This window comes from Lethenteron reissneri, chromosome 22, assembly GCF_015708825.2.
Source record: "Lethenteron reissneri isolate LAM-NWPU_2019-01 chromosome 22, ASM1570882v1, whole genome shotgun sequence".
NCBI classification, from domain to species: Eukaryota; Metazoa; Chordata; class Hyperoartia; order Petromyzontiformes; family Petromyzontidae; genus Lethenteron; species Lethenteron reissneri.
The window spans coordinates 14,976,956-14,991,598 of NC_083800.1; the positions used below are offsets into that span (position 1 = coordinate 14,976,956).

At 53.9% G+C, this 14,643-nt stretch overlaps 1 protein-coding gene across 2 annotated transcripts in view; it reads left to right on the plus strand.

Moving 5' to 3' along the window:
• QTRT1 (queuine tRNA-ribosyltransferase catalytic subunit 1) overlaps positions 1–14,643 on the plus strand; it is a 29,899-nt gene that overhangs the window by 1,352 nt on the left and 13,904 nt on the right. For both annotated transcript variants that reach the window (XM_061556658.1, XM_061556657.1), the window contains exon 2: positions 2,922–2,990. In XM_061556658.1, coding sequence (XP_061412642.1) covers positions 2,922–2,990 — 69 coding nt within the window. The remainder of the gene's footprint in view (positions 1–2,921; positions 2,991–14,643) is intronic.

Genomic DNA, 14,643 nt, shown 5'->3' on the forward strand with positions numbered 1-14,643 from the left:
CACCTGTACACCACCTGTACCACCACCACCACCTGTACCACCACTAACCACCCACCTGTACCACCACTACCACCACCACCTGTACCACCACTACCACCACCACCTGTACCACCACCCACGACCTGTACCACCACCACCTGTAAGCCACCACCACCTGTACCACCACCACCTGTACCACCTGTACCACCACCACCTGTACCACCACCAACCACCACCTGTACCCACCACACCTGTACCACCACCACCTTACCACCACCACCTGTACCCACCACCACCACCACCTGTAACCACCACCACCTGTACCACCACCACCTGTACCACCACCACCCTGTACACACCACCACCTGTACCACCACCACCACCTGTACCACCACCTCCACCACCTGTACCACCACCTCCACCACCTGTACCACCACCTCCACCACCTGTACCACCACCTCCACCACCTGTACCACCACCTCCACCACCTGTACCACCACCACCACCACCTGTACCACCACCAAAGACAAAGATCCCCCGTATAGCCTGAACAGACTGTAGGGGCAAGTGCTGTTAGCGAGCACCTATGAAGGCCGGAACGGTACACGAGGGGGTGGGTGGCCAGCACCACGCCCGACCGCCTTTGTCTCCCTAGTGGTGATGTTTTACACACCGCACCAGGTACTCATTTAAGGCTGAGTCGACCTAGGGGAGGCCCAGGACCGGTTCAGATAATCGTCACTGGTGTTAGCCGTGAGCGGGAATCGAACCCGGGTCGCCAGGTTCATAGCGCAGCGCGCTAACCGCTACACTACCGCTCCCCACAATACCACCACCTGTACCACCACCACCTGTACCACCACCACCACCTGTACCACCACCACCACCACCTGTACCACCACCTGTACCACCACCACCACCTGTACCACCACCACCTGTACCACCACCACCACCACCTGTACCACCACCACCACCTGTACCACCACCACCACCTGTACCACCACCACCACCTGTACCACCACCACCTGTACCACCACCACCACCTGTACCACCACCACCACCTGTACCACCACCACCTGTACCATCTGTACCACCACCACCTGTACCACCACCACCACCACCTGTACCACCACCACCTGTACCACCACCTGTACCACCACCTGTACCACCACCTGTACCACCACCACCTGTACCACCACCACCTGTACCATCTGTACCACCACCACCTGTACCACCTGTACCACCACCACCTGTACCACCACCGCCACTACCTGTACCACCACCACCTGTACCACCACCACCTGTACCACCACCACCACCTGTACCACCACACCACCTGTACCACCACCACCTGTACCACCACCACCACCTGTACCACCACCACCTGTACCACCACCTGTACCACCACCTGTACCACCACCACCTGTACCACCACCACCTGTACCACCACCACCACCACCTGTACCACCACCACCACCACCTGTACCACCACCACCACCTGTGCCACCACCTGTACCACCACCACCACCTGTACCACCACCACCTGTACCACCACCACCACCTGTACCACCACCACCACCTGTACCACCACCACCACCTGTACCACCACCACCTGTACCATCTGTACCACCACCACCTGTACCACCACCACCTGTACCACCACCACCTGTACCACCACCTGTACCACCACCTGTACCACCACCTGTACCACCACCACCTGTACCACCTGTACCACCACCACCTGTACCATCTGTACCACCACCACCTGTACCACCTGTACCACCACCACCTGTACCACCACCGCCACTACCTGTACCACCACCACCTGTACCACCACCACCTGTACCACCACCACCACCTGTACCACCACCACCACCTGTACCACCACCACCTGTACACCACCACCACCTGTACCACCACCACCTGTACCACCACCTGTACCACCACCTGTACCACCACCACCTGTACCACCACCACCTGTACCACCACCACCACCTGTACCACCACCACCTGTACTACCACCCTGTACCACCACCACCCGTGTACCGCTCCACCTGTACCACCACCACCCTGTACCACTACCACCACCCTGTACCACCACCACCACCCTGTACCACCACCACCTGTACCACCACCACCTGTACCACCAGCACGTAAACAACAGAGGGGCGCCGCGGTAGCGAGGTGTTAACTACCTCGCCTGCTACGCAGGAGGTCGTGAGTTTGATCACGACCCTGATGCCTGTGTATAATTGTAGTTTGCGTGTCTCTCCCTGTGGTCGCATGCATTTTTCATTGGGTCCTCCGGTTTTTCCCACCACATGTAGAACCAACGTCACACGTTTTGAGTATTTGGCTGCTTTAAATTTCCACGAGATTATCCACTTTGTTGAGCTCTCATTTCTGGCCAGGTCGCTTCTGAAAATAGCTATATCGCTCAGTGAGTCTTACCTGGTAAAATAAAATAAAATGTTTATAGTTTAGTTGATTCACAACCTATACCACATACAGTACAGTACACCATCTTCAATTCCAACGTGTACACGCGCACTGTGCTTAATTGCCTACACGAGGCACGCACCACAGGCAAAGATCCCCCGTGTAGACTCAACAGCGTTCGGGCAAGTGCTGCTAGCGAGCACCTATGGAGGGTGGAACGGCGCACGAGGGGATTGGTGGCCAGCACCACGCCCGGCCGCCTTTGTCTCCCCAATGCCCACGTTTACACACCGCACCAAGTACTAATTAATGCCGAGTCGATCTACACCGCGCATGCACTAACACCACCACACACGTCTATAATTTGCCTTCACACAAAAATGTTGAGTTGCAGTCTGGGGGCAGCACGAACCCCCACAGGGTAAATCTCCCTCAACTGGGGGTCCCCTCGCGTTGGTGGATTGACGTGGCTCTCGGGTCGTGATGATGCTTCACTTCCACAGGGGCCGGAGCTGATCGAGAAGGCCAAGGGCTTGCACGGCTTCATGGACTGGGAGCGCTGCCTGCTCACCGTAAGCCCCGCACACCCACGCGGCGCGGCAGCGGCCTCATTGGATTCCCAATGATTGCTACTCGTACACACGGAGTGTTTCACTGTCATGTAAGTTGCACGTTCTGTTACCCATGGGTTCGCAGCGATAGAAGTGCTGCTGGCTTGTACTTTCTAGATAATGAAGTGGCTCAGAGTGTGCACGAGTGAGTCTGACTCAGTGTGTACGAGTGTGAGTCTGACTCAGTGTGTACGAGTGTGAGTCTGACTCAGTGTGTACGAGTGAGTCTGACTCAGTGTGCACGAGTGAGTCTGACTCAGTGTGCACGAGTGAGTCTGACTCAGTGTGCACGAGTGAGTCTGACTCAGTGTGCACGAGTGAGTCTGACTCAGTGTGCACGATTGAGTCTGACTCAGTGTGCACGAGTGTGAGTCTAACTCAGTGTGCACGAGTGAGTCTGACTCAGTGTGCACGATTGAGTCTGACTCAGTGTGTACGAGTGTGAGTCTGACTCAGTGTGCACGAGTGTGAGTCTGTCTCTCAGTGTGCACGAGTGTGAGTCTGACTCTCAGTGTGCACGAGTGTGAATCTGACTCAGTGTGTACGAGTGTGAGTCTGACTCAGTGTGCACGAGTGTGAGTCTGTCTCTCAGTGTGCACGAGTGTGAGTCTAACTCAGTGTGCACGAGTGTGAGTCTGACTCTCAGTGTGTACGAGTGTGAGTCTAACTCAGTGTGCACGAGTGTGAGTCTGACTCTCAGTGTGCACGAGTGTGAGTCCTGACTCTCAGTGTGCACGAGTGTGAGTCTGACTCAGTGTGCACGAGTGTGAGTCTGACTCAGTGTGCACGAGTGTGAGTCTGACTCAGTGTGCACGAGTGTGAGTCTGACTCCTCAGTGTGCACGAGTGTGAGTCTGACTCTCAGTGTGCACGAGTGTGAGTCTGACTCAGTGTGCACGAGTGTGAGTCTGACTCAGTGTGCACGAGTGTGAGTCTGACTCAGTGTGCACGAGTGTGAGTCTGACTCTCAGTGTGCACGAGTGTGAGTCTGACTCTCAGTGTGCACGAGTGTGAGTCTGACTCTCAGTGTGTACGAGTGTGAGTCTGACTCAGTGTGCACGAGTGTGAGTCTGACTCAGTGTGCACGAGTGTGAGTCTGACTCTCAGTGTGCACGAGTGTGAGTCTGACTCTCAGTGTGCACGAGTGTGAGTCTGACTCTCAGTGTGCACGAGTGTGAGTCTGACTCTCAGTGTGCACGAGTGTGAGTCTGACTCTCAGTGTGCACGAGTGTGAGTCTGACTCAGTGTGCACGAGTGTGAGTCTGACTCAGTGTGCACGAGTGTGAGTCTGACTCAGTGTGCACGAGTGTGAGTCTAACTCTCAGTGTGCACGAGTGTGAGTCTGACTCAGTGTGCACGAGTGTGAGTCTGACTCTCAGTGTGTACGAGTGTGAGTCTGACTCTCAGTGTGCACGAGTGTGAGTCTAACTCAGTGTGCACTAGTGTGAGTCTGACTCAGTGTGCACGAGTGTGAGTCTGACTCTCAGTGTGCACGAGTGTGAGTCTGACTCTCAGTGTGCACGAGTGTGAGTCTGACTCTCAGTGTGCACGAGTGAGTCTGACTCAGTGTGCACGAGTGAGTCTGGACTCAGTGTGTACGAGTGTGAGTCTAACTCAGTGTGCACGAGTGTGAGTCTGACTCTCAGTGTGCACGAGTGTGAGTCTAACTCAGTGTGCACGAGTGTGAGTCTGACTCTCAGTGTGCACGAGTGTGAGTCTGACTCTCAGTGTGTACGAGTGTGAGTCTGACTCAGTGTGCACGAGTGTGAGTCTGACTCAGTGTGCACGAGTGTGAGTCTGACTCAGTGTGCACGAGTGTGAGTCTGACTCTCAGTGTGCACGAGTGTGAGTCTGACTCGTGTGTACGGTGTGAGTCTGACTCAGTGTGTACGAGTGTGAGTCTGACTCTCAGTGTGCACGAGTGTGAGTCTGACTCTCAGTGTGCACGAGTGAGTCTGACTTAGTGTGCACGAGTGAGTCTGACTCAGTGTGCACGAGTGAGTCTGACTCAGTGTGCACGAGTGAGTCTGACTCAGTGTGCACGAGTGAGTCTGACTCAGTGTGTACGAGTGTGAGTCTAACTCAGTGTGCACGAGTGTGAGTCTGACTCAGTGTGCACGAGTGTGAGTCTGACTCTCAGTGTGCACGAGTGTGAGTCTGACTCTCAGTGTGTACGAGTGTGAGTTTGACTCAGTGTGCACGAGTGTGAGTCTGACTCAGTGTGCACGAGTGTGAGTCTGACTCTCAGTGTGCACGAGTGTGAGTCTGACTCTCAGTGTGCACGAGTGTGAGTCTGACTCAGTGTGCACGAGTGTGAGCCTACTCTCAGTGTGCACGAGTGTGAGTCTGACTCTCAGTGTGCACGAGTGTGAGTCTGACTCAGTGTGCACGAGTGTGAGTCTGACTCTCAGTGTGTACGAGTGTGAGTCTGACTCAGTGTGCACGAGTGTGAGTCTGACTCTCAGTGTGCACGAGTGTGAGTCTGACTCTCAGTGTGCACGAGTGTGAGTCTACTCAGTGTGCACTAGTGTGAGTCTGACTCAGTGTGCACGAGTGTGAGTCTGACTCTCAGTGTGCACGAGTGTGAGTCTGACTCTCAGTGTGCACGAGTGTGAGTCTGACTCTCAGTGTGCACGAGGGAGTCTGACTCAGTGTGCACGAGTGAGTCTGACTCAGTGTGTACGAGTGTGAGTCTAACTCAGTGTGCACGAGGTGAGTCTGACTCTCAGTGTGCACGAGTGTGAGTCTAACTCAGTGTGCACGAGTGTGAGTCTGACTCTCAGTGTGCACGAGTGTGAGTCGGACTCTCAGTGTGTACGAGTGTGAGTCTGACTCAGTGTGCACAGTGTGAGTCTGACTCAGTGTGCACGAGTGTGAGTCTGACTCAGTGTGCACGAGTGTGAGTCTGACTCTCAGTGTGCACGAGTGTGAGTCTGACTCAGTGTGTACGAGTGTGAGTCTGACTCAGTGTGTACGAGTGTGAGTCCTGACTCTCAGTGTGCACGAGTGTTGAGTCTGACTCTCAGTGTGCACGAGTGAGTCTGCCTTAGTGTGCACGAGTGAGTCTGACTCAGTGTGCACGAGTGAGTCTGACTCAGTGTGCACGAGTGAGTCGACTCAGTGTGCACGAGTGAGTCTGACTCAGTGTGTACGAGTGTGAAGTCTAACTCAGTTGTGCCACGAGTGTGAGTCTGACTCAGTGTGCACGAGTGATGAGGTCTGGACTCTCAGTGTGCACGAGTGTGGTCTGAATCTCAGTGTGTACGAGTGTGAGTTGACTCAGTGTGCACGATGTGAGTCTGATCAGTGTGCAACGAGTGTGAGTCTGACTCTCAGTGTGCACGAGTGTGAGTCTGACTCGCAGTGTGCACGAGTGTGAGTCTGACTCAGTGTGCACGAGTGTGAGCCTGACTCTCAGTGTGCACGAGTGTGAGTCTGACTCTCAGTGTGCACGAGTGTGAGTCTGACTCAGTGTGCACGAGTGTGAGTCTGACTCTCAGTGTGTACGAGTGTGAGTCTGACTCAGTGTGCACGAGTGTGAGTCTGACGCTCAGTGTGCGAAGTGTGAGTCTGACTCAGTGTGCACGAGTGTGAGTCTGACTCTCAGTGTGCACGAGTGTGAGTCTGACTCTCAGTGTGCACGAGTGTGAGTCTGACTCTCAGTGTGCACGAGTGTGAGTCTGACTCAGTGTGCACGAGTGTGAGTCTGACTCTCAGTGTGCACGAGTGTGAGTCTGACTCAGTGTGCACGAGTGTGAGTCTGACTCTCAGTGTGCACGATTGTGAGTCCTGACTCAGTGTGCACGAGTGTGAGTCTGACTCTCAGTGTGCACGAGTGTGAGTCTGACTCAGTGTGTACGAGTGTGAGTCTGACTCAGTGTGCACGAGTGTGAGTCTGACTCTCAGTGTGCACGAGTGTGAGTCTGACTCAGTGTGCACGAGTGTGAGTCTGACTCTCAGTGTGCACGAGTGTGAGTCTGACTCTCAGTGTGTACGAGTGTGAGTCTGAATCAGTGTGCACGAGTGTGAGTCTGACTCTCAGTGTGCACGAGTGAGACTGACTCTCAGTGTGCACGAGTGAGTCTGACTCAGTGTGTTCGAGTGTGAGTCTGACTCTCAGTGTGCACGAGTGTGAGTCTGACTCAGTGTGCACGAGTGTGAGTCTGTCTCTCAGTGTGCACAGAGTGTGAGTCTGACTCTCATGGTGCAACGAGTGTGAGTCTGACTCTCAGTGTGTACGAGTGTGAGTCTGACTCAGTGTGCACGAGTGTGAGTCTGACTCTCAGTGTGCACGAGTGTGAGTCTGACTCTCAGTGTGCACGAGTGTGAGTCTGACTCTCAGTGTGCACGAGTGTGAGTCTGACTCAGTGTGCACGAGTGTGAGTCTGACTCTCAGTGTGTACGAGTGTGAGTCTGACTCAGTGTGTACGAGTGTGAGTCTGACTCAGTGTGCACGAGTGAGTCGACTCTCAGTGTGCAAACGAGTGTGAGTCTGACTCAGTGTGCACGAGTGTGAGTCTGACTCTCAGTGTGCGCGAGTGTGAGTCTGACTCTCAGTGTGTACGAGTGTGAGTCTGACTCAGTGTGCACGAGTGTGAGTCTGACATCTCAGTGTGGCACGAGTGAGTCTGACTCTCAGTGTGCACGAGTGGAGTCTGACTCAGTGTGCACGAGTGTGAGTCTGACTCTCAGTGTGCACGAGTGTGATTCTGACTCTCAGTGTGTACGAGTGTGAGTTTGACTCAGTGTGCACGAGTGTGAGTCTGACTCAGTGTGCACGAGTGTGAGTCTGACTCTCAGTGTGCACGAGTGTGAGTCTGACTCTCAGTGTGCACGAGTGTGAGTCTGACTCAGTGTGCACGAGTGTGAGCCTGACTCTCAGTGTGCACGAGTGTGAGTCTGACTCTCAGTGTGCACGAGTGTGAGTCGACTCAGTGTGCACGAGTGTGAGTCTGACTCTCAGTGTGTACGAGTGTGAGTCTGACTCAGTGTGCACGAGTGTGAGTCTGACTCTCAGTGTGCACGAGTGTGAGTCTGACTCAGTGTGGCACGAGTGTGAGTCTGACCTCTCAGTGTGCACGAGTGTGAGTCTGACTCAGTGTGCACGAGTGTGAGTCTGACTCTCAGTGTGCACGAGTGTGAGTCTGACTCAGTGTGCACGAGTGTGAGTCTGACTCTCAGTGTGCACGGGATGTGAGTCTGACTCAGTGGGCACGAGTGTGAGTCTGACTCTCAGTGTGCACGAGTGTGAGTCTGACTCAGTGTGCACGAGTGTGAGTCTGACTCCTCAGTGGGCACGAAGTGTGAGTCTGCTTCAGTGTGTACGAGTGTGAGTCTGACATCAGTGTGCACGAGTGTGAGTCTGACTCTCAGTGTGCACGAGTGTGAGTCTGACTCAGTGTGCACGAGTGTGAGTCTGACTCTCAGTGTGCACGAGTGTGAGTCTGACTCTCAGTGTGTACGAGTGTGAGTCTGATCAGTGTGCACGAGTGTGAGTCTGACTCTCAGTGTGCACGAGTGAGTCTGACTCTCAGTGTGCACGAGTGAGTCTGACTCAGTGTGTACGAGTGTGAGTCTGACTCAGTGTGCACGAGTGTGAGTCTGACTCAGTGTGCACGAGTGTGAGTCTGTCTCTCAGTGTGCACGAGTGTGAGTCTGACTCTCAGTGTGCACGAGTGTGAGTCTGACTCTCAGTGTGCACGAGTGTGAGTCTGACTCAGTGTGCACGAGTGTGAGTCTGACTCAGTGTGCACGAGTGTGAGTCTGATCTCAGTGTGCACGAGTGTGAGTCTGACTCTCAGTGTGCACGAGTGTGAGTCTGACTCTCAGTGTGCACGAGTGTGAGTCTGACTCAGTGTGCACGAGTGTGAGTCTGACTCTCAGTGTGCACGAGTGTGGTCTGACTCAGTGTGTACGAGTGTGAGTCTGACTCAGTGTGCACGAGTGTGAGTCTGACTCTCAGTGTGCACGAGTGTGATCTGACTCAGTGTGCACGAGTGTGAGTCTGACTCTCAGTGTGCACGAGTGTGAGTCTGACTCTCAGTGTGTACGAGTGTGAGTCTGACTCAGTGTGCACGAGTGTGAGGCTGCTCTCAGTGTGCACGAGTGAGTCTGACTCTCAGTGTGCACGAGTGAGTCTGACTCAGTGTGTACGAGTGTGAGTCTGACTCTCAGTGTGTACGAGTGTGAGTCTGACTCAGTGTGCACGAGTGTGAGTCTGACTCTCAGTGTGGCACGGTGTGAGTCTGACTCTCAGTGTGCACGAGTGAGTCTGACTCAGTGTGTACGAGTGTGAGTCTGATCTCTCAGTGTGCACGAGTGTGAGTCTGACTCAGTGTGCACGAGTGTGAGTCTGTCTCTCAGTGTGCACGAGTGTGAGTCTGACTCTCAGTGTGCACGAGGTGAGTCTGACTCTCAGTGTGTACGAGTGTGAGTCTGACTCAGTGTGCACGAGTGTGAGTCTGACTCTCAGTGTGCACGAGTGTGAGTCTGACTCTCAGTGTGCACGAGTGTGAGTCTGACTCCTCAGTGTGCCGAGTGTGAGTCTGACTCAGTGTGCACGAGTGTGAGTCTGACTCTCAGTGTGCACGAGTGTGAGTCTGACTCAGTGTGTACGAGTGTGAGTCTGACTCAGTGTGCACGAGTGTGAGTCTGACTCTCAGTGTGCACGAGTGTGGTCTGACTCAGTGTGTCACGAGTGTGAGTCTGACTCTCAGTGTGCGCGAGTGTGAGTCTGACTCTCAGTGTGTACGAGTGTGAGTCTGACTCAGTGTGCACGAGTGTGAGTCTGACTCTCAGTGTGCACGAGTGAGTCTGACTCTCAGTGTGCACGAGTGAGTCCTGCCTCAGTGTGCACGAGTGAGTCTGACTCTCAGTGTGCACGAGTGTGAGTCTGACTCTCAGTGTACGAGTGTGAGTCTGACTCAGTGTGCACGAGTGTGAGTCTGACTCAGTGTGCACGAGTGTGAGTCTGACTCTCAGTGTGCACGAGTGTGAGTCTGACTCTCAGTGTGCACGAGTGTGAGTCTGACTCAGTGTGCACGAGTGTGAGTCTGACTCTCAGTGTGCACGAGTGTGAGTCTGACTCTCAGTGTGCACGAGTGTGAGTCTGACTCAGTGTGCACGAGTGTGAGTCTGACTTCAGTGTGCACGAGTGTGAGTCTGACTCAGTGTGCACGAGTGTGAGTCTGACTCTCAGTGTGCACGAGTGTGAGTCTGACTCAGTGTGCACGAGTGTGAGTCTGACTCTCAGTGTGCACGAGTGTGAGTCTGACTCAGTGTGCACGAGTGTGAGTCTGACTCTCAGTGTGCGAGAGTAGTGTGAGTCTGACTCAGTGTGCACGAGTGTGAGTCTGACTCTCAGTGTGCACGAGTGTGAGTCTGACTCAGTGTGCACGAGTGTGAGTCTGACTCAGTGTGCACGAGTGTGAGTCTGACTCAGTGTGCACGAGTGTGAGTCTGACTCTCAGTGTGCACGAGTGTGAGTCTGACTCAGTGTACGAGTGTGAGTCTGACTCAGTGTGCACGAGTGTGAGTCTGACTCTCAGTGTGCACGAGTGTGAGTCTGACTCAGTGTGCACGAGTGTGAGTCTGACTCAGTGTGCACGAGTGTGAGTCTGACTCTCAGTGTGCCGAGTGTGAGTCTGATCAGTGTGCACGAGTGTGAGTCTGACTCTCAGTGTGCACGAGTGAGTCTGACTCTCAGTGTGCACGAGTGAGTCTGACTCAGTGTACGAGTGTGAGTCTGACTCTCAGTGTGCACGAGTGTGAGTCTGACTCAGTGTGCACGAGTGTGAGTCTGTCTCTCAGTGTGCACGAGTGTGAGTCTGACTCTCAGTGTGCACGAGTGTGAGTCTGACTCTCAGTGTGCACGAGTGTGAGTCTGACTCAGTGTGCACGAGTGTGAGTCTGACTCACGTGTGCCGAGTGTGAGTATGACTCTCAGTGTGCACGAGTGTGAGTCTGACTCTCAGTGTGCACGAGTGTGAGTCTGACTCTCAGTGTGCACGGAGTGTGAGTCTGACTCAGTGTGCACGAGTGTGAGTCTGACTCTCAGTGTGCACGAGTGTGAGTCTGACTCAGTGTGTACGAGTGTGAGTCTGACTCAGTGTGCACGAGTGTGAGTCTGACTCTCAGTGTGCACGAGTGTGAGTCTGACTCAGTGTGCACGAGTGTGAGTCTGACTCTCAGTGTGCACGAGTGTGAGTCTGACTCTCAGTGTGTACGAGTGTGAGTCTGACTCAGTGTGCACGAGTGTGAGTCTGACTCTCAGTGTGCACGAGTGAGTCTGACTCTCAGTGTGCACGAGTGAGTCTGACTCAGTGTGTACGAGTGTGAGTCTGACTCTCAGTGTTTACGAGTGTGAGTCTGACTCAGTGTGGCACGAGGTGTGAGTCTGACTCTCAGTGTGCACGAGTGTGAGTCTGACTCTCAGTGTGCACGAGTGTGAGTCTGACTCAGTGTGCACGAGTGTGAGTCTGACTCAGTGTGCACGAGTGTGAGTCTGACTCTCAGTGTGCACGAGTGTGAGTCTGACTCAGTGTGCACGAGTGTGAGTCTGACTCTCAGTGTGCACGAGTGTGAGTCTGACTCTCAGTGTGTACGAGTGTGAGTCTGACTCAGTGTGCACGAGTGTGAGTCTGACTCTCAGTGTGCACGAGTGTGAGTCTGACTCTCAGTGTGCACGAGTGGGAGTCTGACTCAGTGTGCACGAGTGTGAGTCTGACTCAGTGTGCACGAGTGTGAGTCTGACTCGTGTGCACGAGTGTGAGTCTGACTCAGTGTGCACGAGTGTGAGTCTGACTCTCAGTGTGCACGAGTGTGAGTCTGACTCTCAGTGTGCACGAGTGTGAGTCTGACTCAGTGTGCACGAGTGTGAGTCTGACTCAGTGTGCACGAGTGTGAGTCTGACTCAGTGTGCACGAGTGTGAGTCTGACTCTCAGTGTGCACGAGTGTGAGTCTGACTCAGTGTGCACGAGTGTGAGTCTGACTCAGTGTGCACGAGTGTGAGTCTGACTCAGTGTGCACGAGTGTGAGTCTGACTCAGTGTGCACGAGTGTGAGTCTGACTCTCAGTGTGCACGAGTGTGAGTCTGACTCAGTGTGCACGAGTGTGAGTCTGACTCTCAGTGTGCACGAGTGTGAGTCTGACTCTCAGTGTGCACGAGTGTGAGTCTGACTCAGTGTGCACGAGTGTGAGTCTGACTCAGTGTGCACGAGTGTGAGTCTGACTCAGTGTGCACGAGTGTGAGTCTGACTCAGTGTGCACGAGTGTGAGTCTGACTCTCAGTGTGCACGAGTGTGAGTCTGACTCAGTGTGCACGAGTGTGAGTCTGACTCAGTGTGCACGAGTGTGAGTCTGACTCAGTGTGCACGAGTGGAGTGCTAACTCAGTGCACTAGTGTGAGTCTGACTCAGTGTGCACGAGTGGAGTCTGACTCTCAGTGTGCACGAGTGTGAGTTCTGACTCTCAGTGTGCTACGAGTGTGAGTCTGACTCTCAGTGGCACGAGTGAGTCTGACTCAGTGTGCACGAGTGAGTCTGACTCAGTGTGTACGAGTGTGAGTCTAACTCAGTGTGCACGAGTGTGAGTCTGACTCTCAGTGTGCACGAGTGTGAGTCTAACTCAGTGTGCACGAGTGTGAGTCTGACTCTCAGTGTGCACGAGTGTGAGTCTGACTCTCAGTGTGTACGAGTGTGAGTCTGACATCAGTGTGCACGAGTGTGAGTCTGACTCAGTGTGCACGAGTGTGAGTCTGACTCAGTGTGCACGAGTGTGAGTCTGACTCTCAGTGTGCACGAGTGTGAGTCTGACTCAGTGTGTACGAGTGTGAGTCTGACTCAGTGTGTACGAGTGTGAGTCTGACTCTCAGTGTGCACGAGTGTGAGTCTGACTCTCAGTGTGCAACGAGTGAGTCTGACTTAGTGTTGCACGAGTGAGTCTGACTCAGTGTGCACGAGTGAGTCTGACTCAGTGTGCACGAGTGAGTCTGACTCAGTGTGCACGAGTGAGTCTGACTCAGTGTGTACGAGTGTGAGTCTGACTCAGTGTGCACGAGTGTGAGTCTGACTCTCAGTGTGCACGAGTGTGAGTCTGACTCTCAGTGTGCACGAGTGTGAGTCTGACTCTCAGTGTGCACGAGTGTGAGTCTGACTCTCAGTGTGCACGAGTGTGAGTCTGACTCAGTGTGCACGAGTGTGAGTCTGACTCAGTGTGCACGAGTGTGAGTCTGACTCAGTGTGCACGAGTGTGAGTCTAACTCTCAGTGTGCACGAGTGTGAGTCTGACTCAGTGTGCACGAGTGTGAGTCTGACTCTCAGTGTGTACGAGTGTGAGTCTGACTCTCAGGTGCACGAGTGTGAGTCTAACTAGTGTGGGAGTCTAACTCATGGTGCACTAGTGTGAGTCTGACTCAGTGTGCACGAGTGTGAGTCTGACTCTCAGTGTGCACGAGTGTGAGTCTGACTCTCAGTGTGCACGAGTGTGAGTCTGACTCTCAGTGTGCACGAGTGAGTCTGACTCAGTGTGCACGAGTGAGTCTGACTCAGTGTGTACGAGTGTGAGTCTAACTCAGTGTGCACGAGTGTGAGTCTGACTCTCAGTGTGCACGAGTGTGAGTCTAACTCAGTGTGCACGAGTGTGAGTCTGACTCTCAGTGTGCACGAGTGTGAGTCTGACTCTCAGTGTGTACGAGTGTGAGTCTGACTCAGTGTGCACGAGTGTGAGTCTGACTCAGTGTGCACGAGTGTGAGGTCTGACTCAGTGTGCACGAGTGTGAGTCTGACTCTCAGTGTGCACGAGTGTGAGTCTGACTCAGTGTGTACGAGTGTGAGTCTGACTCAGTGTGTACGAGTGTGAGTCTGACTCTCAGTGTGCACGAGTGTGAGTCTGACTCTCAGTGTGCACGAGTGAGTCTGAATTAGTGTGCACGAGTGAGTCTGACTCAGTGTGCACGAGTGAGTCTGACTCAGTGTGCACGAGTGAGTCTGACTCAGTGTGCACGAGTGAGTCTGACTCAGTGTGTACGATGTGTGAGTCTAACTCAGTGTGCACGAGTGTGAGTCTGACTCAGTGTGCACGAGTGTGAGTTGACTCTCATGTGCACGAGTGTGAGTCTGACTCTCAGTGTGTCGAGTGTGAGTTTGACTCAGTGTGCACGAGTGTGAGTCTGACTCAGTGTGCACGATGTGTGAGTCTGACTCTCAGTGTGCACGAGTGTGAGTCTGACTCTCAGTGTGCACGAGTGTGAGTCTGACTCAGTGTGCACGAGTGTGAGCCTGACTCTCAGTGTGCCGAGTGTGAGTCTGACTCTCAGTGTGCACGAGTGTGAGTCTGACTCAGTGTGCACGAGTGTGAGTCTGACTCTCAGTGTGTACGAGTGTGAGTCTGACTCAGTGTGCACGAGTGTGTGTCTGACTCTCAGTGTGCACGAGTGTGAGTCTGACTCAGTGTGCACAAAGCAAGTGTGAGTCGAGTGTGAGTCTGAATCTCAGTGTGCACGAGTGTGAGTCTGACTCAGTGTGCACGAGTGTGAGTCTGACTCTCAGTGTGCACGAGTGTGAGTCTGACTCAGTGGCACGAGTGTGAGTCGGACTCTCAGTGTGGCACGAGTGTG